We start from the raw sequence: 23727 nt of genomic DNA on the forward strand, positions 1-23727 counted from the left end.
AGTGGGATGCCGGTATAAGTTAGCAATTTTTTGATGGTTCCATTGTCTGTCTCCACATACACACTCACGCGCGCACACACACACTCTCATTACCTTACACTGCATTGCACTCAAATGCATATTGCAAACTGGGAAGTGGTAGTATTTACAATGCTCTCATGAGCCCTTCTCCCAGACTGTGTTTAATAACCACTTTGTTCAGGCACCACAACTAAGATTCCAAACAAAGAGACAACTTCAGATATCTGCCATGTAGGAGCAAAGCAGGGAAGCAAACAAAATGCAGCCAGACAACGATATTTTCCTTTTGTTACTCCCACAAAGGGAAAGAGCTGCAGCAAGGGCTGCAACATGGGATTTACAGGGGTAACATTCAGTCCTACATGACTGAGTAGATTATATTTCACACATCTTGTGTTTTACTAGGCAGGAAATAAGTGTTTATTTATTATTAAAAAGTTTGGCACTGTTATTCTTCTGTGAAATGTTCTTGCTTATTGCCAAGAATACCCCTGTTGTGTACAGCTGCTATTAAGCCATCGTTGACCGTACAAAAAGTTCATATTGGTGGTGACTTTATAATTGGAGTTCTACTATTTAGATGTATTGGTTTGGTATTAGTAATGGTAGAATACACTTAATTTGCAAGAAATCTTTCTAAAAGAGCCTGAATCTTGATCTTTTGTTTAATCACACAATACTCATATGTATTCCTCTGTTTTAAAATAGTTAAAATATTTAAATGGATGTTACTAGTACTAGCAACAAAAAACACCTGGGCATCAGTGTGAAGAGAAAGGGACCTTAGATAACTGAGCAACTTGATGCTGTCGTCTCCATTAAGGATCATTGGCTGCTCTTTGAAATGCCAGGAGTAACACATTCATTTATTTGAAACTCCCAAGTAATGTGCCTTTTATAAAGTCCTACTTGATAAAAGTTCTGTTTCTTCTGGCATCACCAAATATATGAACTACATGCTTTCCAATATCTTCCCAACATGTCAGTACTCTGAATAATAAAACCCCATTCTACAAGTGCGTTTTGCTCAAGTCATATTGTTTTTAGGCCACGGGCAAGATGGACGAGAGCCAGTTTGTAGCTGTCACCAGCACCAATGCTGCCAAAATCTTTAATCTGTATCCAAGAAAAGGCCGGATTGCTGTAGGATCAGATGCTGATGTTGTTATTTGGGACCCTGATAAGGTGAAGACCATAACAGCTAAAAGCCATAAATCGGTAAGGAGAAACAAAAAACTACCAAGAGAAAAAGAAATGTCACTGTTGCTTTTCAACTGTTGATCTAATTCATGTGAACAGCAAATGCATGGGGGTAACTGCCTACTCCTGTTCTGAAATGGCTAAATGTTTCAGGAGATGAAAGTATTGAAATCTTGCATTGGAATCACTGGGATCAGGAAGGATTTATTTTTTCTCTGCATACACCATTGCAGTGGTTTTTTGCATGCTCGTGGCAGGTCTGTAAACAGGTGTGAATCTGCAGCTCTGCAGGTGGGGTTAGTAAAGCTGTGATGATAAATTTAAAATCAGCTCACTTTTACTCACATACCTAAAAAGCACTTTTTGTAAATTGCATGATTAAATCAACAATATTCTGAACCATGAGAGATGATTAAATATTTTGTTAATACAGCTCTGATCAGCTTCACGGCTGGGTTTTGCTATTGAATTCCAAAGCTTTGCCGCGTACTTTTATGCCCTTAGTGCCAAGTACTGGTGACTCACAGTTGCTTCAGTTTTGACTGTGACAGGTTTTATCTTATGTGTTGCCTATCTCAAAGTTGTTACCTTATGTTCAGTGCGTTGGTCTCTTATATCGGGGAATTCTTCCAGTTTTACTGGAAATCAGTCGTCGTTTATATTAAAAGGGCAAAACCCTTTAGAAAACTTTAAATAATAAGTTTAGGTGATTCGGCTTCTATTTCTCTGTCTTGGGATCTGTCTGTGTTTTCAAGAAAGTAATAAATCACCTGCCTGTTGACAGTCATTCGCATTTGGATTCAGGCTTTCGTGGTCCTTTCTGGGCTTTTTCAGACAGAAATATGTGTGCTGGTCCCTCTGAAATTCCCTTACAAAGTCAGAGCAGATGCATGGTGGGACTATGTCCTCTGGGTATCCAGCAGCTGAGTCAATGTTCCTTCTTATTAAGGTTATCATATTTTAGACGCTCTGGATTAATATGGAAAGTCTTCAAAACCAAATGAGATAAAGCCTTGATGGAAAGAGAGAAATGGAAAGGAAAACGGTGATCCGGGAAAGTCTGATCAGAGAGATTCTTTAAAATAATTTAATATTGAAATGCATTACTGTTTCAAACAAAATGGTTTTATATACTTCTTAATGGCAGTTGTGTAAAACTGGCTACAGATACAGATTACAAGTCACCAACTGTAAGCGATCTGGTACTAAACCTGCAGGGATTATGTTGGTTGATCCTCAGGCTGTTGAGTACAACATCTTTGAAGGAATGGAGTGCCATGGTGCCCCACTTGTTGTCATAAGCCAAGGGAAGATTGTGTTTGAAGATGGAAATCTGCATGTAAATAAGGGAATGGGCCGCTTCATCCCTCGTAAACCTTTCCCTGAATATCTTTACCAGCGCATCAAAATCAGGAATAAGGTAATATCAGATATTATTTAATCTTCTTTCTAGACATACCCTCTTGGAAATACAGTAGCACATTTTTTATTATTATTTTGCTAACATGAGTCTATATCATTTGGACCAAATGTGCTTTGTTCAAAAAATGATCAGAAAATTGGTTCCTTTGAAGTGTGAACTTTTGTAACTTAATTAGCACTGTGGGCATCAGTGGGTAGAGCATATAATTGCCAGTTGGGCATAACTGCCTTATGTCCAGCTGTGCAGGCTTTTAAAGGGAGGTGGAATAGTGATAGATTTAGTTAAAATACAGAAAAAAAGATTAAGCTTCTTTGGGAGGAGGGTTGCCCAGAAGAAAAACAGAATTTGAAATTACTACTGAGTTTTGCGTACTTAACTGCAGAGAAGAAAAAGCATGTAAGCCATAGATACTCATTATATTTGGCATCTCTGAGCTGTTGTTGGTGCATTTGCTGAGCTGAATATTAGCAGCACTCACAGCTCAGAAAACTTTTCTCTTGTCTTTTAAAAAAAAAAGCTTGGGAAATGACTAGGATTAAGCCTGGGTCACTTCTGGTTTTGAATTATATAAGTGCTCTGTTGAAAACCAATTGGCTTCGCACTAGTTTGGGGTTATTTGGAAATCGCTTCTTGTCACTGAGCAAGAAAGTCACTGTGTGAGAACAGATGACAACACGAATTGACTAAAACTCATATTTTCTTCAACCAAGCATATCTCATAGCCTATGAGGATCCATCTGAAACTCTACGAGCAGGTTGATAGTTTTTATCTTTCATCATTTGTTAAACAAATTCTGTCAAGCTTTGGGATACAAAAGGTCTGCACTTCTAACAAGAAAAAGCACTGTAAAAATGAAATGCACCTGCAAAAGTTTTGCAAAATACCGATCAATATTGCACTTTTTTTTACATTATCCACTTCAATGACATGGGACCTTTCTTCACACTCCCCTCTCAAGGGTTTAGTGTATGGGACTGCCATGTAAGTTAGTGATTATGTCATTTAAATACTGAAAACAACACCTTAAAAACAGCTCTCAGAGTGTAGTGTCTTACATCAGTAGTTTGCAGAAAAGTAACCGGGCTGAGTAACCTGCGTCTTGAAAGCTGGCCTGGATTTTGAGAGGGACCTTTGATTTTAGATAAGGTCTGACCAAGAAAAGTTTTTTTTGCTCTTGCAGCTCCCTCTGCTGCCTACCAAGAGGAAGGGAGAGCAGGTTCATATCTGCATTCCTTTTCCCACTGTCAAATTCCATCAATTGGAAATATATCAGCCACCATATGAATATGTCAGTGTATAACAAATGAATATAGAAAAAACATGTGAAACAAGGGGCTGCAAAGCTGTAAATCACAGGATAGCAGTATAAATTTATCCCTGGAGCAGGGATAGCACTATAAACTACTGCATTCGTGGGTCCCTGGAAGAGAGATTCATTGCTGTGATCAGCACCTGCTCCTTTCTGTGCATTAGTCTAGGCTCAGACTGTGAGACAGTGGCTTTTGAGATTGATAACCCTGTCACCAAAGGCAAGGAAAACGCATTGATTTCTGTAAGAGCTGGATCAAACCCCTGTGAATAGTGACCTTCCCATACAGTATTTACTGTTAACCCGTTGGGGAAATGGCTCTGAAGCACTAATCTTTTAAGCCACATTTTTTCTGATCTCTTTGATGAGCTTTGGATTCTGCAATGCAGTGGCTTCAGACTCTTCCTGAAAATCGGTAGTGTTTTTAAAAAATATTATTTCCTAGATTCCTGTGATTTCAAGGTCAATGAGGCTGTTTTGATTGTCTTTTCTCATATTCCCTCAAGGAGCTGTACAGGGATAAAATCTAGGGACCTCAAACTTGAAATGAGAGCTCAAGTAAAAGATAATTTATTGACAAATACTGAAAGACAGCTCCCATGCCACAGTCTAACATATAGTTATTTTTCTAGTTGATGACAAAAAGTGGAAACTTTTGAAATTTTAATTTTAAAATTGCCAGCAGTTTTCAATAAGTTCTGATGAAGATAATGAGAGATCTTAAGGGGAGGAGAAGAGAAAATGCAGGTAGGAGTGAAATTGCTGCAATCAGTATAGTGGGTATCGGTCTTGCAAAAACCTAAGTGTTCAAGAATTCACTTGAATGCCGTGAATGGAGAGAGAAGAGGTGATAGTGACTATCTTAATAAAAAAAAAAAAATCTTAGGTCAGATCTGTTCTTCTTTTGAATTGCATTTCTCCCCATTGACTGTAAAGGAAGCCTCTTATAATTTTTCTATTTATAAAAATAGAGGGAGGAAGCTTTATAATTTTCTTTACATATAAAGCAGGTGGTAGATTTGATGAGAGATAGGCATGTTTTTAATTGAGGTAATGCAGAATATAGCTCTGTGCTCAGTGATCTCTGCATATAGGCAGGAGTATCATTAGGGACTATTAATCAGTGTCTGCGTTATTCTCCTCTTGATCTAGGTGGGAGGATTGCAAGGAGTCTCCAGAGGAATGTATGATGGGCCTGTGTATGAAATCCCCGCTACGCCAAAATATGCAACTCCTGCACCCTCAACTAAATCCTCCCCTGCCAAAAACCAGCCCCCACCAATCAGAAACCTCCATCAATCCAATTTTAGCTTATCAGGTAAGTCAGCCTGACTCATCAGAAATGTTTTAAAGCCACGAGTATGGTTTATTGGTGATAAATTTCAATTCTAATTACTTCCTTAATCAATATGAAAGGATTACATATATGCACATACACGCATATATTTACATAAATGTATGTATGTGTATACATATGTTTTCATACAATCATTCTCTAGGAATATTTTACAAATTGCCAAATATTTAAAAAGTTGCTGTCTAAAATTTTTCTCTGCATACCATCTTGTAATATTATTTACCTATTATTACAGTTAGCTGAGGTCTCTGGTTGATGTGACTGAGGCCCCTTGGTGGTATGTACAGCTGGTGGGACTTGGGTCTGGTGCAACCCCCATCGCTTGGATAACTCGGATTTCTTTCTTGCTGCAAGAGCAGAAACTGCTGGGCATGTAAACCTCAACTGCCCTTGCCCATGGTTGGCAAACCATGTGCAGAAGCTATTCATATGCAGATTAGAGTATTGCTTGTCCTCTTTGCTCTTGGTGCTCAAAATATTTTCCATGGTACATAAGAAATAGACTGGAAAATCATCCTTTGGGATTGCTGGAAATAATTCTCATCATCGGAAGACAAGTGTGTCAAATCTTTATTCTTCAAAAGTCTACAGCCCAGTTGGTAAATAAGTGGCTCCTTATGATGCTATGAAAGTCACTGGATTTTCTCCCCTGTGGGAACTGATGGCAGAGTTTTCCAGATAGCTCGTGTCTTTAAAAACTAAATGAAACTTCTGGAAAGAATTCTGCTCAAGGATAGAAAATATTTTAAAAATGCTCCTAGTGAGTTGAAGTATATTTTTGCTCATACATCTAGGGCCGTAGTGAGCACATGCGCATACATAAAGCTATGTAAAGCAAAAAATATGCTTAGAAATTTGACCTCTAATAATAGTAATAATAATCAATAAGCTGAAGCTGTGGTTTCACAGTCCATTGCTGGATCCGGGTACTACCAAGGTATCTTGTGTACGGTAGAAATTTGATCCAAATCAGGCAAACGCATATTACTGTGTTCTTATGAAATAAAGCAGAACCAGAGACTACGATAACACTTAAAATGATCCTGTGCTTTTATGGTAGTCTTACGTTGCTTTTAAGAAGTGGAATGTGGTCAAACAGTATTTGGACTGGCAGAAAGCTTGCTGTGACCTTATGCTTAACCTTTCAATGTTTTAAAATGGCAGTTTGAAGTGGGTGTGAGTTTACATCAGCTCAATGCTTTTTTCCTCATGATTTGTGATCACTAACATTTGTTTTAATCCTGGACTCAGTAGGGAGAGTTATTCTAAATCAATGAGGCAGCTTTGAAAAGTCCACTATGCTCATACATGGATTTGGGTTATTTAGTAGTTTAAACAGTAATATTTTCTGTCAGGGTCTGATCATGTGAAGGGGAACCCAGTCTATGTAGGCTGTCATGCCTGCATGGGATCTTCTTCAAATCAGTGGAGAACAATTCCCCATGTAGGGTAAGCATCAATCTGATCCTAAACATTTAATTCTTTACTTCTCATTGAAGACAAATTGAACTAGGCACAGAAATGGGCCACGAAGGTCTGTTTAGCACTTAAGTCAGGGATCTGTCTCAAAATAAACCATTTGATGGTGACATGAGGGGCACATAGATGGAATAAGCCAGGTAAAATCTCACCACTGATACTTTTTTCCTTTTCATAGCTGATGGGTTTTTTCCCACTTCATCGCTTTGTTTCCTGATTTTTCTGTTGTTGCAGGAGCTCAGATAGATGACAATAACCCACGCCGTACTGGCCACCGCATCGTTGCACCTCCTGGTGGTCGCTCTAATATTACCAGTCTTGGCTGAAAAATGCTCATGGACAGAAACACAAGGATGAAGGTTCAAGGGAATAATGTCCGTTCCCTTCAATATTTGTGTTATTGAACCCACAGTTTTATTTGGTACTAATGGAAATAAAAACTGAAATGTCTTTCTTTTTTTTTGTATAGGAAGAGGTGATAATAGTGTGGTATGTTTGCTTGGAACTACTTGCCTCACAATTGTGCTTTCATGCCATAGTCACCTTAAAGCATGGTGCTTCCATTGCCCCTTTAGTGACTACAGGTTTTAGCTTTGTCTCGTAACTGAATGATGGTTCCTTTGCACCCTTTCGCTGTTATTAGAGTAGTTAATGCATGTTACTGAGTTATTTATGCAAGTTGCATTCTGTGAGTGAGTCCCTTTAGAACACGTTGCCAAGAATTGACTAGACACAATGCCAAGATTAATGTCCGTATTTGAGAAACAAACCAAAAACACTTATGAAGGAAGAAAATGGCCATCAAGAAAGTATGCAGTAGAGTAGTATAGGCAGCTTCTGTTTCATCTTTAATTTATTATAAACCCAAGCAGCACTTCTCTGACACAGAAAATCATCGGGACATGTAATGACAAAAGGTCTTTGTAGCACCTGTCTGTTCCCACTCAGTATGTTCCAAGTCTGTGTCCTTGTTTCCATTTTAGACAGAGCCATAGTTTATCCATACCAATGCCATTGCCACCCCTGCAGGGATTTCTCCACCTGGGCAGTAGTGCTCTCCTTCTGCATGAGATTTTTGGTACTTACAGATAATCCAAGTTGCCGTCGGATTTTTAAAGTTTTTTGTACAAAGTTTTTCCTTTGTAATCACATGCATTTTTACTTACTCTACCGTATCAAGATCTACCTAGTTGTGGTTCAATTTCTGAATTCAGAGCTTGTGAAATAAAGGAAATTAATTGATGGGTATGCGTCTTCCTCTGCTTTCCAGTGCTGTTGCTCAATGATTAAAACTTTAGAATGGAGAAACTCAAGAGAAACTGTCTTGTAGGTCAACATCATGTGGAAGAAGGAACCTCCTTACATCACAAGGGGTTTTAAATGTATACATGTCTGCATATGCATGCCATCATCAGTCTTAATTAAATAGAGATAACAGTAAGTATGTGCTTAGTATTGACATTGCAGCTGCCTTAGTTTTTGCAATTAAGACATAAATTGGCTTTCTCTGAATACCTTCAGGTCTGCATCTGATTTGCTTGAAATTGTAATTGAGTGCCATGAGCTTTTCTAGTACAGGACCAGTATTCAGTGCTCTGCTTTGACCTAAGCTAATTTCTCTGCTGACTGAACTACAGCAGTGTTCAGGATCAAGACTCTGCAGGTAAAGTGAGGAAAGTGGACCTGAATCTTTCCTTTCTGTGAAAGAAATGCTTTCTCCTTGTCTTTCTGGCTCTCACAAACTATGTAAAGAAACCTTCTCTATTGCTTTTTACTTCTCTGATTGTGTTGAAGATGTTGTGGGAGGTACGGGCTGTGCTGGAGGGTGGGGTGCTACAAAATTAAGCACACTGCGAAATGCCTCCCCATGGCCTTGTGCCACTTTACCTTTGTCCACACTACAAAGCTGCACCAGGAAAAGTCTCGTAGCAGCATGGTGCCAGTGGAATGGTTTTATGTAGTTGTGATGCCTGACCATTTAGCACCTGTTCATCCTTTCCTCGGAGTAATCAGATGTCTTCTTGGCCCAGGGCATGTGGGGTATGTTAGGTCACGTAGGACATAAAAGTTTTGGAAAGTAGCCTACCTGAAGTCTGTCATCTTATTCTGAAGCCAGTATGCCATTACCTCCAGCTTGCCTGGAAAAGGAATCGCTATCCTGGGAAACTCCATTCTGATCAGCTTGGTCTGAAAAGCTGGCAGCAGACCTGGTCTGAATAGCCAGCTTTTGCTTTGCCTTTGATCTGAACCAGTAAAGAAGCACTGCAGTTCAGCCTGAAGTGAATTGATTGCTCCCCAAATAAGAGAAAAATAAAGCTTTTCATGAACAACTCCAGCTAAGGATTCAAATTTGTTTCCTATTGCCTGTAGAGTGTCCTTATACTTACGCTTCCTTGTTCACTTGGTAGTTCATGCTTTTTACATGAAATAAAATACTGCTAGCAGGAAAAAAAGCCAGAGGACAACCTGCCCTGGAGTAACTAACAACCTAGCAGGAAAGGCCATCCTGAAATGCGCTCTCCATCTCTACTGTCCTATTCCAATCCATTCGATCTGAGTGTTGACAGAGCCAGCAACAGTTCTGACCATCTAGCTTGGACAATATAAAGATGGTTTGTGAAACTATGCAGTAAATTTGACACAATGTGAAAATTTTTTAATTGCTTGTTACAGTTTCCTTAATGGTTTTCTTGCATATGTTTTTGCAAGTAGCAATGGGTACTCCCCTCAAAGTAAGTTTACTCCCTCTACAAAGCTATTCATGCCTGAGGTGACAGATGGGATCATGCAGCTGGCATTGACAGCTTCCGCTTTTGCTATATGCTAAACAATATCCTAACCTAAAGCACCTGGCTACTGCACCTATGATGTGTATAAGCTCCCACAACCAGACTGCTGCTCCTGTGCTGCTGCTGAAGGACAGCCTGTGGATCCTGTCCTGTGCCTGAGTCTCTCTACTCTGGACATGCAATACTACCTGGATGTGATTTAAGCAGCACTGTTTTGGAGCACAGGTACTGCATGGTCACCAGGTGAGATGAAGGATGCCTCACTTGGACGGTTGTTGTAATACACCATTGGAAAGTTGGATCATGCTATGCCATGCTCGCAGTGGGGCTGAACCAAGCAAGGTTAGTGGTGCTGTTTTGACCACCTGGAGGCCTATTTCACAGCAACACCCCTACACCTACATCACTAACCTGTCCTTTAAAAAATGAAACAGTAAGCGTAAACAAAATGTGGACTAGCTGGCAATCCTGAATACACCTACAGAATAGGAAACTATACTTGAGTTTACTTCTTGTAAGAGCAACATGCTGGGAGATGTCCAATTTGTGAACTTGTGGCTGAGGAGCTGCTCTTACCTCATCTACAAGAAGAAAGCAATGCAAAGCTTTCATGCTTTTTGAATTTTCAAGCTTCTGAAAATTTGCAGCAGGGCTATGACCTTGTAATTCCCGATACAGTCCTAATGACGTAAAAATGGCTCTTAAGAGTTGTTTATTTGAAAATGAACCCAGTGATATGGGTAAAGTAGTTAGGTCTTGGCATGTCAGCCCTGCTTTCCCCACCCCCTCACCAACTGCAGAGTCTCTTAATTTTTTCTAGCACAGCAAGACGGACATGCAAGACTGAAAATGTATAGTCACATAGTCATACACGACTTAAAAAGCTTTATGTTTAGCAGCAGCTTCCAAACAACTGCAAGTAAACCAACTTGCAAGTACATCAGTGACTACTACTTCTTTCTAAAAGTCTTCAGCTGTCAGGGTCCAGAATCTTGTCCCCTCTCTGATGCTCTGCAGTGCATCAGTGGCCACAGCTGTGAGGGTGCTGAGACCAGGACCCTCCCAGTGCAGAGGCAGGTCCCAGACAGCACGGGCCAAGCTGGGCACTTGTGTGCTAATCCCTTTATACTTTCTGCTGAACACATAGAAGAAGTATTTGTTTAGCTTGAAGAAACACAACTGAAAAAGCTGTTGTATGTAAAGATGCCTGAATGCCTCCCAAAGGCTGCTGCAACCAACATGATGGAGTGGGTGAAAGTGTGAACCTTGTGCTTGCCCTGATATTGGCTTACACTGCGCACAGGCTGGACAAAAGGACCACTACGTGTGACATAATTAGGAGTGCTTGTTTACATCAGGAATCAAAACTGCCTATATTGCACAGGAGCTGGCACCAGCCTGAAGGTCCCAAGTACACTTCTTTTAAGTTGCACACCTCTTCAGTGTGGTCCACGCTGCCTTTCAGCAAGACTTCTGCATGACAAAGCTTTTCACATTTTTCTACAGCAGACACCACTGAGATGGGCTATTTTGATTATTTCAAAACAACTCTTAACACCATGCCTAGAATTTGTTTGAGCTACAACCTTGTCATAAAGCTGCGAATGAGGTTGAACACAATCATGAACAGTTGCAATGGCTGTTAGACTTGGTGTTAAAAATAGGAGAAAAAGAGCACGGCACTTTCCCCCTATATTTCTGCAAGTATTTTTGATGTGTAATAAAGATCATGTAAAGCACGATCAAAGCTTCTTGTGAGCCTCTCCTGAATAAACTACAGAAAGAGTGCTTTATAGATTAATAGTATAAAGCAAGTGTTTTGAGCTATGGTTGACACCTAGGTATCCTCTTTTTACTCCCTAGCTGACCTCCACTGTGCTAGAGACTGCTTTCAGCTGCCAAAATCTCCCAGGGACTCTCTAGGCACAATCCCTGGCTCACAAGGAATTTCTACCATCCCTTATAACACACGGAAGGTGTAAGAGGCGAGGGTGGTGGGAGAGACAACACACACACATTGAACATTTCAGTAACAGATCAGCAAGAAGGAGTATTAGAATCATGGACAGATTTAGGTTGGAAGACGTATCACCTAAGCCCAGCCTTCTGCTTAAAGCAGGGCTAACTTAAAAATCAGGCTGATCAGGATCTTGTGCAACTGAGTGTTGAAACTCTCTAAGAACATATATTCTCATCTCTGAACTACCTGTTCCAGTGACTTGACCATTTCATGGCAAGAATCTTTTCTTTCTGATGACTAATTGCAACTCCTGTGCCAAAATCTGTGACTGTTGCAATGTTGTGCCTGTTCAGCTGGTGATAAAGTACTTCACAGCATCCCCCAAAAATTCTTGTGTTCAGTATTGTGAGAGTGCGGCTACTTGTGTTTTTACAAAATGGAAGTTTAAGCATTAAAATGGAGGGCTTCGCTGAATTGAATTTATAACAGATAAAATATGCAAAATATGATTACATAAACTGTTTTTCACTAAGAAATGGCTGAACAAGTAGTTTGTAGAAAAAAACAGATAAGAAATATCATCTGTTACCCTTCTGGTACAATACAATATAGGATATGCTTAAGAATGGACTTATAAACAACAGATTGGGTAAGAAATTTAATATGTAAAAATCAGTCTAGTAACAGCCTTATAATAGCTTTAGGATAGGTTGCAAGCTTTGGGAGAGGGTGGTCTTCCTTTGACATGAACAGTATAAAGACTGTGGGTTTTTTTGACAAAGATTGAGCACTTTTCTTCCTGTTACGAGCTGCTCCCATGACTGGAATCATGAATTAATAAATAACTAACGTTGCTTCACAAGATGTGTGCCTCAGTTTACCTATTTGACTCGTGAGCATTTCTCACAGTACTGTTCTGCGTTGGCTTTGAAATTAGCAATCACTTGGATTTAAAGTGAACTGAGGGGCCAGAGGCAGAAAAGAAAAAACAAAAGCACTCTGTAATGACTATGAAATGATATGGTAAGGGAGACTGGAAGGAGACTTTCAGCATTAGGATCCAGATACTGTCACTGCGGTTAAAACAGCATAAAATTCGAAGTGTTTAACTGGAGTAACTGTGAGAATACCCCCTAGCTGACCAGGAGAGGGCACTGCTGCCCTGCTTTTGGGATAATCTGAACCTTTCCATGCTTTCCAAGGGAGAAGAAAAGCCATTTCAGTGCTGCTCAGCCTCAGGAGCCAAAGGGAGATGTCGCTCGGGTGATGTGAGACCCCGCTCGGTGATTACATTGCATCCAAACTCTAACGGGAGCCATTGCTGTGGTTTAAAACATTAACAACTCTAATAGTAAAAGTTTCCTTCTTGCTCTCTATACAGAATTAAGATGTTGAAAGGCTGCATCATTTTAAAAAAAAAAAAAAAAAAAAAGCCCAACAAGCAGCAACTAAAATGTCCAGATCAGGAAGGCAGAGAGATCCTCGAGACAATTGCTGACATACCAGAACCAAATGCTTTTAGTGCCACAATTTAGAAAAGTAAGTATTTTACCAATGATCGAGGTGAAAATTGGCCCTTCAACAATTGTAACATGCCCAGCAAAGACACTTTTAGCTGAGGCAAACTGCACAGCTGATGCAGTATTTTCCATCATGTGCTGAAGGACAGCCTGTTAGCTAGAAAAAAGTATAACCAATTTTAAAAAAAAATTTAAAAATTAAAAAATTTAAAACCAATTTAAAATTTAATTTTTTTTAAAAAAAAATTTAAAAAAACCCAGAAAATTTTCATTTCATGAAAGCTGTAAGTTTGCTTAAGTGGGGCAATTTATTGCACAACACAGGTGCTCTGTACAGCCAGTAAGACCTAGCTGTTTTGCATAACAAGAAGAATTCCCGTAAGAAATGTTAATGTGCATAACAAAGTATGTTGGAAACAAAGGAGTGTACTTAAGGAAGACTAGACACTGAAGTATAAAAAATGAAACAGTAAACTGTTTTTCTCCCATTCTTCCAAAAAATAATAATTTGAGATCCAAGACAAACACAGAGGAATATGTTTATAAAAACATTTGTATAAATGTAACAAAGACATACATAGCCATGGTAACACTAAAATATAAGAAAAGAGAGACTAAACATAATCTTTAGATGTACCAATACGACTTGGTCTATTTACATATTCTATACATTTCTATCTATTTTTGTTAGTCCAAAACAGCAATTCAAAAATATTACGAATTGATCTACCACATTTAGGGCTCAAAAGCACGCGGTCCATCACTACTGTATGAAACCTTACTGTCACACATTGACTTGGGTAATCAGCTTAGTGTGGATCTGTTCTCCACATTCCCCAAGCAATCCTGCAGACCTTACATTAAAGTCTTGTTCCCTTTACTAAAACCATGTGGGAATGTTTTATTAACAGCTAAAGGAAGCTGGGTCTGTAGCCAAAGAAGATTTCTTGGTTAGAATTGATGATGTTCACTGTTTCTCAGTAAAGCAGCTTAGTAAGTATTTATAGCTGCTGCGACTCCCCAAGAATGCTTTGATATTATGTGTTCAGATACCTCATATAAATGTTTTTATTACCTGTTGCCTCTTTTTTTTAGCATCTTTGAGTTTTTCCTTGGCTCAGTCTCCCCTTCATGGAGACCCTGTAAATTCCCTCTGAAAGAAATACACAAGAAAAATAAAACAAAATTGTAAAGGTTTTCAAACGCTACAATTCTGTCTAAAACTAAATCAATTTTGATAACAGAAGAAAGGTGCTTGCTATATAATCATAACTTCTGCACTGCTGGTTTCAGCTGCCCCTGTTGAGGCTGCCAAAACAAAGTTGCATAAAGATAAACGTTCCTTTGTTGGATCCCTGTTCCCTACATACGTATCCCTTGTTGGTTGTGGGAAAGGAGTGTGTGAAAAGGGTTGATGCCATCAGGGAAAGGAGCCATCTCCTGAAGTCAGTCTCAGGCTGAGGTCACTCAGGGGATAAATATTTTTCCCCAAAGGCTTGTGGCTCCTGAGAACCAACTGTTTGCTTTGCCTGTCAACAGGATTTTCTCTGCTCAATATATCAAGCCCCAGTGACCAGCTGGCTGGTTTGATCTGCCTGTAGTAATCAGCTGGCATCTTTCAGGTTTGTAGCCATTTCTTCTCCTCTAGTTAGCACCCCAGCATAAGCCAACTGAAACATCTATCAAGAAAATCATTGTTAGAGCTGCTACCCTCATCAGCCAAAGGCTGGCGTTGCCTTTGTTCCTGAAATAAAGGTGGAAGCTGAAAGCCTAAATACCACAGACCATATTTTGGTTGCTACATGTCAGCCTAGTTCCATTGGACTCACTTGTCTCTGCTAATTTATGCTGTCTGTGACTCAGGTTTTAAAAAAAACTAATTAAAGGACATTTGGAAATAGTATTTCTCATTTCTCCACCTAGAATCAAAGTTATTTAGAAAATACATAGCACAGACAAGCAAACAGATTATTTTCCTATATTTAAAAAAGAATATGGGGAAAAAAACATCAAGTATACGAGAGAAGTAAATATTACGGAAGAGCTCATCTGATGTAAGCAATATATTTTGCGTTTAATTAACATCGCTGATTATGAAGTAGATTTTGTACTGCTTTTTAAAAATATTTTTTCACATACCATTTGTTTAGCCTCTACTGTACCTGTATAAACCAGCAGTCAGTCCAGACGGCTCTTGAATATTTTCATGATAATCATCTTTGTCTGTTAATTCTGATGACTGAAAGGTCTTTCTTTTAGAGTTTGTTTTTTCCCCTGAATTGCCAAATGTATGTGGATTAAAAAGAAAAGAATCACATATTAGAGCATTTTTTGGTTTTGATTAGCCTAAAACAAAAAAATACACTCTAACACTTCATACATACATGTTATTATTCCAAAGAAACCATTACACTTTGCATTAGTCTAGCATATTGGGTTTTTTACCATCAGTTAGTTTTCACATAGCAGACCTTGAACTTTCACACTTCCTGAACGCTGAAGTACAATTCCAAGAGGTGCAACAGTTGAAAGTCATATGACTTTTCGTTTAGCAAGTAATTGAAAATGGTTTTTTATCACCAGCAAACAGAAGAAAAGCCAATTCATCATTTTATATGATTTGAATTAGAAAAAATCTGATGTTAAAAATACACTGGTTTTAGGGCCTTGGGCTAAGTTTCCATATGTATTCCTGGGGCCACAGCACCTACCAGGGCAAACAGTTCTGCACACTTGTGGAACAGCTGACTGGGGAGAGAGACTTCAAAATTGTTCAAATGCATGAACTGCTTTTCCCTTTTAAGCACCCATCTCACACTTCAGAATCTTTCAAATGTAATGCCAGATGTTTCATTGTGACAATGACAGAAGGATTGTCAAAGGATGAAAATTTGCATGCTCCACCCCAAGCGCGTATTAGGAAACACAACTGTTATTCTGACAATTTGTCCCTAGGTATCTCTTGTGTAATGAATTAGTCTAATTTGTTAAAACTGTGGTAAATTCATGTAAATATTTCAGCTTTCTTGATTCAATAAGATTCTACTTTGGAGCAGGTGTGTGGGAAGGCGATTCTTCCATTCTACCAGGAGAACGAAAGCTGGGTGAGTCAGCTCTGCCGTCGTCCCACAGCCCTACCTCAGTGGACACAATGTGATCTGTTGGGTAAAGGACTTCTCTGAATGGTGACATTTATTTGTGTCTGTGCTACTGGTGAGCCTGGTCACCTTGTAAGGTTGCCTTTCTTTTCTACATCCTGATTAGGGAAACAGAAGTGACAAAAAGTCTCTCCTGAAACTCCATTTTGTTAGATTGGAAAATATGCACCAATATGTGAAATTGTGTTTTTTTAAAAACAGTTCAGGATGTGCCAACCTGCTGGCTTGCTCCTTTTGGAAGGCTTCTTCTTCACAGCCATTGGAACTCGGGCCAGTGCAGCCAACTCACTCACAAAGTCCTGCTCTGCTTCCTACACACAAGGATAAGCCAGAAGTCAGTTAACACAACACAGTTCAATTTTGGGTTATGCTATTCTACGTGTGGTATGACAAAAAAGGCATAAATAATTGTAGAAACACAGGAAACAACTGAAAGTTGTCAGTTTCCCTCACAGTGGTGAATCTTAGCATTGACCTCAACTAGAGCAGCAAAGAGACGCTTACAACCTGTCTGATGTTTCTCCATGGACTGCTTCAGATCTGTGAGTCATTTTACCCCAATTTACCATTAGCTGATTCTCCAATTCAGTTTCCAGCTGATGCAGTCCCAGCAGCTTCTCTTTCAGAGACTCCAGACGAATTTGCTGCTGCAGTTCAAACTGAGCCAAAACCTTCTTTTGCTGCAGCACCATCCTGGACAAGAGAAATTTAAGAGTATCAATGCTGTTCAGTTCAAGTGAAGAATACAATCCTGACAAAGTGTACTTAGGAGATTTTGTCAAAAGAAAGGCTCATTAACAATACAGGCCCTGTCAGCTTCTACTGGGACAATAAAAAAATGCAGTAGATTTTTAGACAGATTTACTTATTTTAATAGCCTGCCCTGCCCCTCCATGGGATACAAGCTCCTTTAGGAGGTAGGCATTGTGGCAGGAGTTTGGGTTGTCCATGCCTGGAATTTGGGAGGTGGAGTTCAGCTTTAATGTTTAAGTTGGCTTTGAAAACCATTGTACGTTTCCAGAGTCAGCTTTACTGTCTGCCTGCCAAAACGACAAGGTGTTAGAAGATCAGGTGTGAGGATTAGGGATTAAGAATTAGGCATTTCATTTAACGCTCTTCAGTATCAGGTTGAGACTGAGCCAGAAACATGGTAATTCAAAACTGGGCAACTGGGAGCATTGACAACTATGTTCTTCACTTGTTTTATTTTTCTGGTTGAAGATTAATATTACTACAGTAGAATCTGAACAGCTGCAACTTTGCTGAAGCTGTATTTCTCCTGTTCTCTTGCCTGACCTACCTTGAAGCAATGCTGTCAGTCACCCATCACATTCCTCAGGGAAGGAGACAACACAAATTGTTTCTGACATCTACACATAATGAAGTTGCTGTTGTAATGGTCAGTGTTTACAGAAGGTTAGCTCTCAAACCTGCTTTTTGAACTCATGCTCATAACCTTGCAACAAGAGCAAAAGGAACTCTATGTTGAGTTTAAAAGGAGTTAGGCAAATTAATGGAAATTGTCATTAATTTACACAGGACTGTGACTTGATAGTTAAAGAAATCATAATGATGATAGGAAAATGGTTTTGATTACTAATGGTTATGAGACCAGCGTAGATGTCAAATAGTTACATTCTTCAATATCTTATTTCTACTTGCCTGAGGCTAGTTTGATTGTACTTGGTTTTAAGACATTTGAACAGATTATGGGAGAAAAAACCTGAGACAATAGCTAGAAGTGAATTTATATGTCAGAATAAATAATAAACTTGATAAAGAATAGGAAACTGATCTTTTATGAAGCCTAACTATTACATCAGTTCATATCTATACAAGGATGAAAACCAGAAAGTGATCAGTAACTTCTCTCAATTTAGAAGTAACAGAACATCTAAAAAAATAAACCAAGAGAAAAGAAAAATTATTATAAGAATACATCATGTGCCTGCCAAGTCATACAGCTGTTTATGACAACTTATTCCTTTGGAAATCAGTAATGACTTCAATATGATTTTTATTTAATTAACATTTGAGGGATTCCTCTCCAAATTTAGTGCAAGCAGTCTTCATTGTTGAAGGCATTCCCTGAAATCTTCTTGCCATTTTGAGCATTGTTTATGCTTCAAACATTTTCTCTTCATTATGGTATATGTTTACTCAACAGCAAACTAACAAACACTTTTGATGTTCAAAGCAGAAAAGACGGAACGTAATGAATTAGACAGCATGGGTTCCCATCCTAAATTAATGTTAAATTTCTTTTAAAATTTGGCATATGTTTTAGCACTGTTTTTTATTCTGTCTTTTCAAATTGTCAATGTATAGTTCTTCAGTCTGTAATTAATGAGCATAAAAAACTTTATTTAATAAGAAAGTAATTCTCTGAGATGAAAGGGCAGACGTAGTTTGGCAAAAGATATTTCTTTTCCGTCAAAGACAAATATAATATGCAAACCCAAGACATTTATTCAGCTAGACATTCATGAAGATCTGCGAACACTCAGAACATTTAGAGATAGCAGTGCTGCTGCCTGCTCTTACCTTTGATGGACTGTGGATGATACGTTCAGGAGGCCTTTGGTCTGCTTTTCTTTCAATGCCAGTTCATTCCCTTGTTTCTTCCTAAGCCTGTTCCTTTCATCTCTTTCTGCTGAAACAATGTTTTTGTAAAATTTTCTGCTCAAAATTACAAACTCTGAGTTTTGGCAGCCTTACAATTTATGTTTTGCATCAGCAGAAATTAACCCTGCTCTAGGTAGTCTTTCCAAAGCTACTGCTTTTTAGCGATATCAAATACTTCTTACACACTCTTGCTCTGCTAGACAATAATTTGTGCATCATTTATCTGAGGCAGTAATGTCACTGAATTCCTATTCTTATCTGCTTCTCCCACTAGGTTTACTGATTAACATGGAACTCAGAGCAGAAATTTTATGAAAAGACCTTGATGCAAGAACTATAATACTTAAACAAAAATTGCAAAATAAAGAAAACCTCCACTCGGAGGCCACTTTAGTCCTGGTAATGCCTAACTTCATTAGATGTCCCCTCATTTGATGGCTAAACATTCTAAGTACTTTTGTGTATGCACACACTCTGCAAGTAACTTGGTGTTTATCTGCTGGCCTGGCTCCTGACTCTTGCTGCTGAAGTTCTCCCTGGCAGCAAGGTTTAGGGCACAACCCCTGGTCCTCACGGCACTCTTCAACCACTCTGATTTTTGTTGGAAGGATAACACAGCAGGGCATAAGAAATCTAGAAGGTTCCTGTAACACACTGATAACTTCCCTCTCCAAGTGATAGAAAAGCCAATGAGAAGAAGTGCTATGCTGGCCCAAGAAAGCTGGTTAATAATCAGAGATCACACCTAACAAAGAGGAAGGCCAGCAAAAATGTCACGAGGCCTGCATGGATGAACAAGAAACTCCTGGACAAATGCAAACACCAAAAAAAGAAGCCTACAAAGGGTGGAAAGAAGGACAGGTAGCCTGGGAGGAATATAAAGAAATTGTCTGAGCAGCCAGGGGTCAGGTTAGGAAAGCTAAAGCCCTGACAGAATTAAATCTGGCCAAGGATGTCAGGGCCAACAGGAAAAGCTTCTATAGGTATGTCAATGATAAAAGGAAGCCTAGGGAGAATGTGGGAGAATGTGGACCAGGAGAAAAAAACAGGAGACCTGGTTACCCAGGACACAGGGAAGGCTGATGTACTCAGTGAATTTTTGCCTCAGCCTTCACCAGCAAGGGCTCAAGCCACACTGCCCAAGCCACAGAAGGCAAAGGCAAGGACTAGGGAAATGAAGAACTGCCCACTATAGGAGAGGATCAGGTGTGAGACCATCTAAGAAACTTGAAGGTGCACAAGCCCATGGGACCTCATGAGATGCACCCGTGGGACCTAGGAGAACTGGAGATTAGGTTGCTAAGCCATTATCCAACAAATTGGAGAAGTCATGGCAGATTGGTGAAGTTCCCACTGACTGGAAAAGGGGAAATATAACCCCAATTTTTAAAAAAAGAAAAAAGGAAGACCTGTGGAACTACAGGCCTGTCAGTCTCACATGTGTCCAGCAAGATCATGGAGCAGATCCTGCTGGAAACTACTCTAAGGCAGTTGGAAAATAAGGAGGTGATTGGTGACAGCTGACATGGATTCACTAAGGGCAAATCAAGCTTGAAAACCCTGATGGCCTTCTATGATGAGGTTACAGTGTTGGTGGATGAGGAAGAGCAACTGATGGCACCATCAGGGAGCAGTTACTAGCCGTACTGTGCTGGCTGGTGGCAGGGGCGTACTCTCTACTTTCCTTCCCATGGCTGTGCCAGATAGACCATAAATTCATATTTACTAGGGCAAGGGATGGCCAAAGAAGCAAAATCCTCTATCCTGACATTAAGCACAGTCACTGGAAGAGAGAAGCCTGGCATTATGTTCCTCACACTCATTTAACTATCACAGAATGAAGTACATAAGAAATTACCTATGTGGCCACACTAACAACTAGGGCTATCACATAGCAGGTGGCTCCATCGCAGCACTGTTTTTTCTGTCTTGTGTTTTAGATTGAGAAATTATGAGAGTATTTTTTGAGGAACATCACACTCTCAGTGTGGTAATCATGCTTGGAGATTACCTAGCAAATCAGCCCCTTCTGAAAAGGAAGAAACATGGGTGTTCTGCCTCGTGGCTAAGCTTGGATGGGAAGTAGTTGGCTGGCTGGCAGAGTTTAGGGTGTTCTCACTGTGGCCTGGAGCAGAATCCCAGGTGTTAAGAATCACAGAGAAAAATTTAAATGATTCTGGGGCCAATACAACAGCTGAAATGAGAAAGAAGTGGGAACCTGCATCACAAATTTGGACTTAGGTTAAAGAAGGGCTTCTGTGTACTAAAACATCAAAGTCCCCGATTAGACGGTAGTGCTCACTCCTAACATAAAAGCATCAACAAAGCTGAAGCACTAAGCTGTTGATACCGAAAATCTCAGCCAGCCTACAGCTTGCACATGTAGGTTTGCAATATTTTTTCGCTGTAGCAGTTCATCTGATCTGTGAATTTCAACTGAGTTTCTCTCTGGCCATTCAAATCTAAAACATTCCTGCTTTTATTACCAACATAAACACTCTCACCTTCCCTCTGTAGGCTTACATTGCCAAGGACTTAATTTTTGTTCAGTTGAAAACAAAATGTGCTCTGCTTGCACGTGTAATTTTCTTCCTTGTAGTTCATGGAACACCAATGCACTGCAACAATAATATATCTATACAAACACTAGGAGAAAAAAATAATCTAAACGAGCAGTTACTAGAAGCCTGACTGTGGTTCTAGTGACCCGCATTCTAAGTCTCACAACCTAATTGGGAGATCAGTTGAGAGCAGCATCAAAACACAGATGAAGCTGAACATTCAAGTGTGTAATGACGTCCTCAGATCACAGGAATATTCTGGAACAGGCTTCAGTTTTAATTCTCACTTAAAGGAACGCAAATCAAAGGGATTTAGACTCTGTAGGTGACTGAATCAAGGCCAAACAGGTCTTTAGATAGACTTTGTGAGAACTTCAGCAACTGACTGCCTTGCTAGTTGCCAATGTCTAAAATACAGATTATCAAAAATCCCCTCACAGATTGTGTCTCACCCTAGCACTTCAGCTTCCAATATTGAAGTCTTCAAGGTTGACAGCAGAGTAGTGCAGAATAGATTGGTTCTGTCTTAAAATGAGTGAGCACATCTAGCTCTTACTGGGGCTCATAAACCCTTCCTACCACTCATCTCTGGATTCATGTACACCTGTTCCTCTTCAAAAACTGTCTCCTGCAGTTAAAGTATCTTTTCTATTTAAAATTGCTAACTCTATCTTTAGAGAAGAAAAATCCATTCCATGTGTCTCAAATACTTAGCCGCTGATCCTATAGCCTTTTTGCTAACTTGTTAACTTCATTTAATGCCAACAGCCTTCATGTGAGCTGGAGAGAGTGGTTACAAAATAAATCAATAATCTCAGCTTGCTTTTAGTCTCCTGTCCTGAAGGAACTGAGCACTAGAAACAAATACAGGAGAAACTGCCTGTATTTATGTGAGGTCCAGCAATTCATAAACTTCTTAAACAGTTTCACAACCTGTGACCAGGCCATAGCAGATAGCTAAGAAACAACGAAGTAGCTTACAGAGTATTCCAGGATGGGCACTCTTGGCTTTTTGGTGTCCTTTAATGCATTTCCTCAACTCCAGAAAAAATAACATTTCACAGAGCCAAAAAAGGAGTGACTATAAGAATTGACTCCCAAAAGCAGAGGACAGTCACCTCAGAGGAAGGTGCCAATAATGTTTATGTTTTCTAACATGGGAGTACGGACTGCAAACCCAGATCTCCTCCCTTCTAGACAAAAAATTCAGCTTGTAGGCACCTGTCATATACCCTCTCTCTGTCCACTGAATATTTGATTCATTGATTCATTTTGTTTGCAAACATTAATATGCAAAGTTGAACAGTGTTCATGGTAGATGTTGGCTGTACAACATAATATTTGTACAACTCTTTGCTTTCTAAATTCTTCTGCCATATGTTCGAGCACTGGAAAATCAACTGCAAGTGGTTGCGACTCTGGCGGTATCTCTGATCTTAGCTGAGTGAACCAGAGTTTGTGGTTAAATGAACAGTGATACTGGGTCATTGTTCTGTGTGTGTTTATACCAAATTTCAAGTAATAGGTTTCTGTGTCTATGGCTGTAATTCAAGTAATTGTTAATAATATTAATAACAGTTCTATCATTTCTCCTTCAAGGATGGAAATAAACCTACACATTAACTTTGCTTTGTTGCTTACTTTAAATAACAGTTTTCTGTTACCTTTAAAACCAATCTTTATAGTTATAAGAAAATCAAGATATCTGTTAAAAAACAAGAATTATCTTACAATTGTCTGTATCATGCTTACCTTGTAAGGCTTTCAATTGTTGAAGCTTTTTCTCTTCATAGGCTTCTGTGATTTTTCCTAATTCCTGATAGTAGTTTTGCACCAGTCTATTGATATTATTGCTGGTCCCATACACACTTTCTACAGCAGCTTCCACCAGTCTCTCCTGTATTGAACAGTCACAATTCATCTTCTAATTAAAAATCTGAAGTGTTGATCTGTCTAAAACTGAATACCCAATCTAATTTTGTATGTGCACACAAAACTGTGAATTTCATGCTTTAAAAATATGGCAGATCACAATGTTGGAAAACCAGTATTTCTATTCATCCAAGGAACATTTCAACATGAAAAACTACATTAAAATCTTTCTCATGTGCCTCATCACCATCTACAACTTTCTATTACACAGAAAATCCAAATATTTAGTTTGGAACAATTTTATTAACCTATGAAGCAAGTTTTATTTTTATTTAATTATTTACCTATGAATTAATATTAAGCTGTTAATATATAAGTACTATTAATGAACCATAAAAATTTCATGAATACATAACCGTCTACATTTCTTCCTCATTATATTATCGCCTGTC

At 39.2% G+C, this 23727-nt stretch overlaps 2 protein-coding genes across 9 annotated transcripts in view; one reads left to right on the forward strand and one right to left on the reverse strand.

Annotated features, from left to right (window-relative positions):
* The window catches only part of CRMP1 (collapsin response mediator protein 1), a 50299-nt gene extending 42267 nt beyond the window's left edge, over nucleotides 1–8032 (forward strand). For both annotated transcript variants that reach the window (XM_009564682.2, XM_054065128.1), the window contains exons 11-14: nucleotides 1069–1239; nucleotides 2462–2641; nucleotides 5107–5272; nucleotides 7025–8032. In XM_009564682.2, the coding sequence (XP_009562977.2) occupies nucleotides 1069–1239; nucleotides 2462–2641; nucleotides 5107–5272; nucleotides 7025–7116 (609 nt within the window). In that variant the 3' untranslated portion in view covers nucleotides 7117–8032. The remainder of the gene's footprint in view (nucleotides 1–1068; nucleotides 1240–2461; nucleotides 2642–5106; nucleotides 5273–7024) is intronic.
* EVC (EvC ciliary complex subunit 1) overlaps nucleotides 1–23727 on the reverse strand; it is a 72625-nt gene that overhangs the window by 6776 nt on the left and 42122 nt on the right. For 3 of the 7 annotated variants that reach the window (XM_054065125.1, XM_054065127.1, XM_054065121.1), the window contains 6 exons: nucleotides 23156–23300; nucleotides 18762–18870; nucleotides 16784–16910; nucleotides 16435–16528; nucleotides 15222–15333; nucleotides 14135–14212 (listed from right to left, as the gene is read on the reverse strand). In XM_054065125.1, coding sequence (XP_053921100.1) covers nucleotides 14135–14212; nucleotides 15222–15333; nucleotides 16435–16528; nucleotides 16784–16910; nucleotides 18762–18870; nucleotides 23156–23300 — 665 coding nt within the window. Of the gene's footprint in view, nucleotides 1–2196; nucleotides 2234–8184; nucleotides 12861–12961; nucleotides 13217–14134; nucleotides 14213–15221; nucleotides 15334–16434; nucleotides 16529–16783; nucleotides 16911–18761; nucleotides 18871–23155; nucleotides 23301–23727 lie in introns of those variants that run through there. The other 4 variants (XM_054065123.1, XM_054065124.1, XM_054065126.1 and 1 more) reach the window with 4 other exon arrangements.

Source organism: Cuculus canorus, chromosome 4 (genome assembly GCF_017976375.1).
Source record: "Cuculus canorus isolate bCucCan1 chromosome 4, bCucCan1.pri, whole genome shotgun sequence".
NCBI lineage: Eukaryota > Metazoa > Chordata > Aves > Cuculiformes > Cuculidae > Cuculus > Cuculus canorus.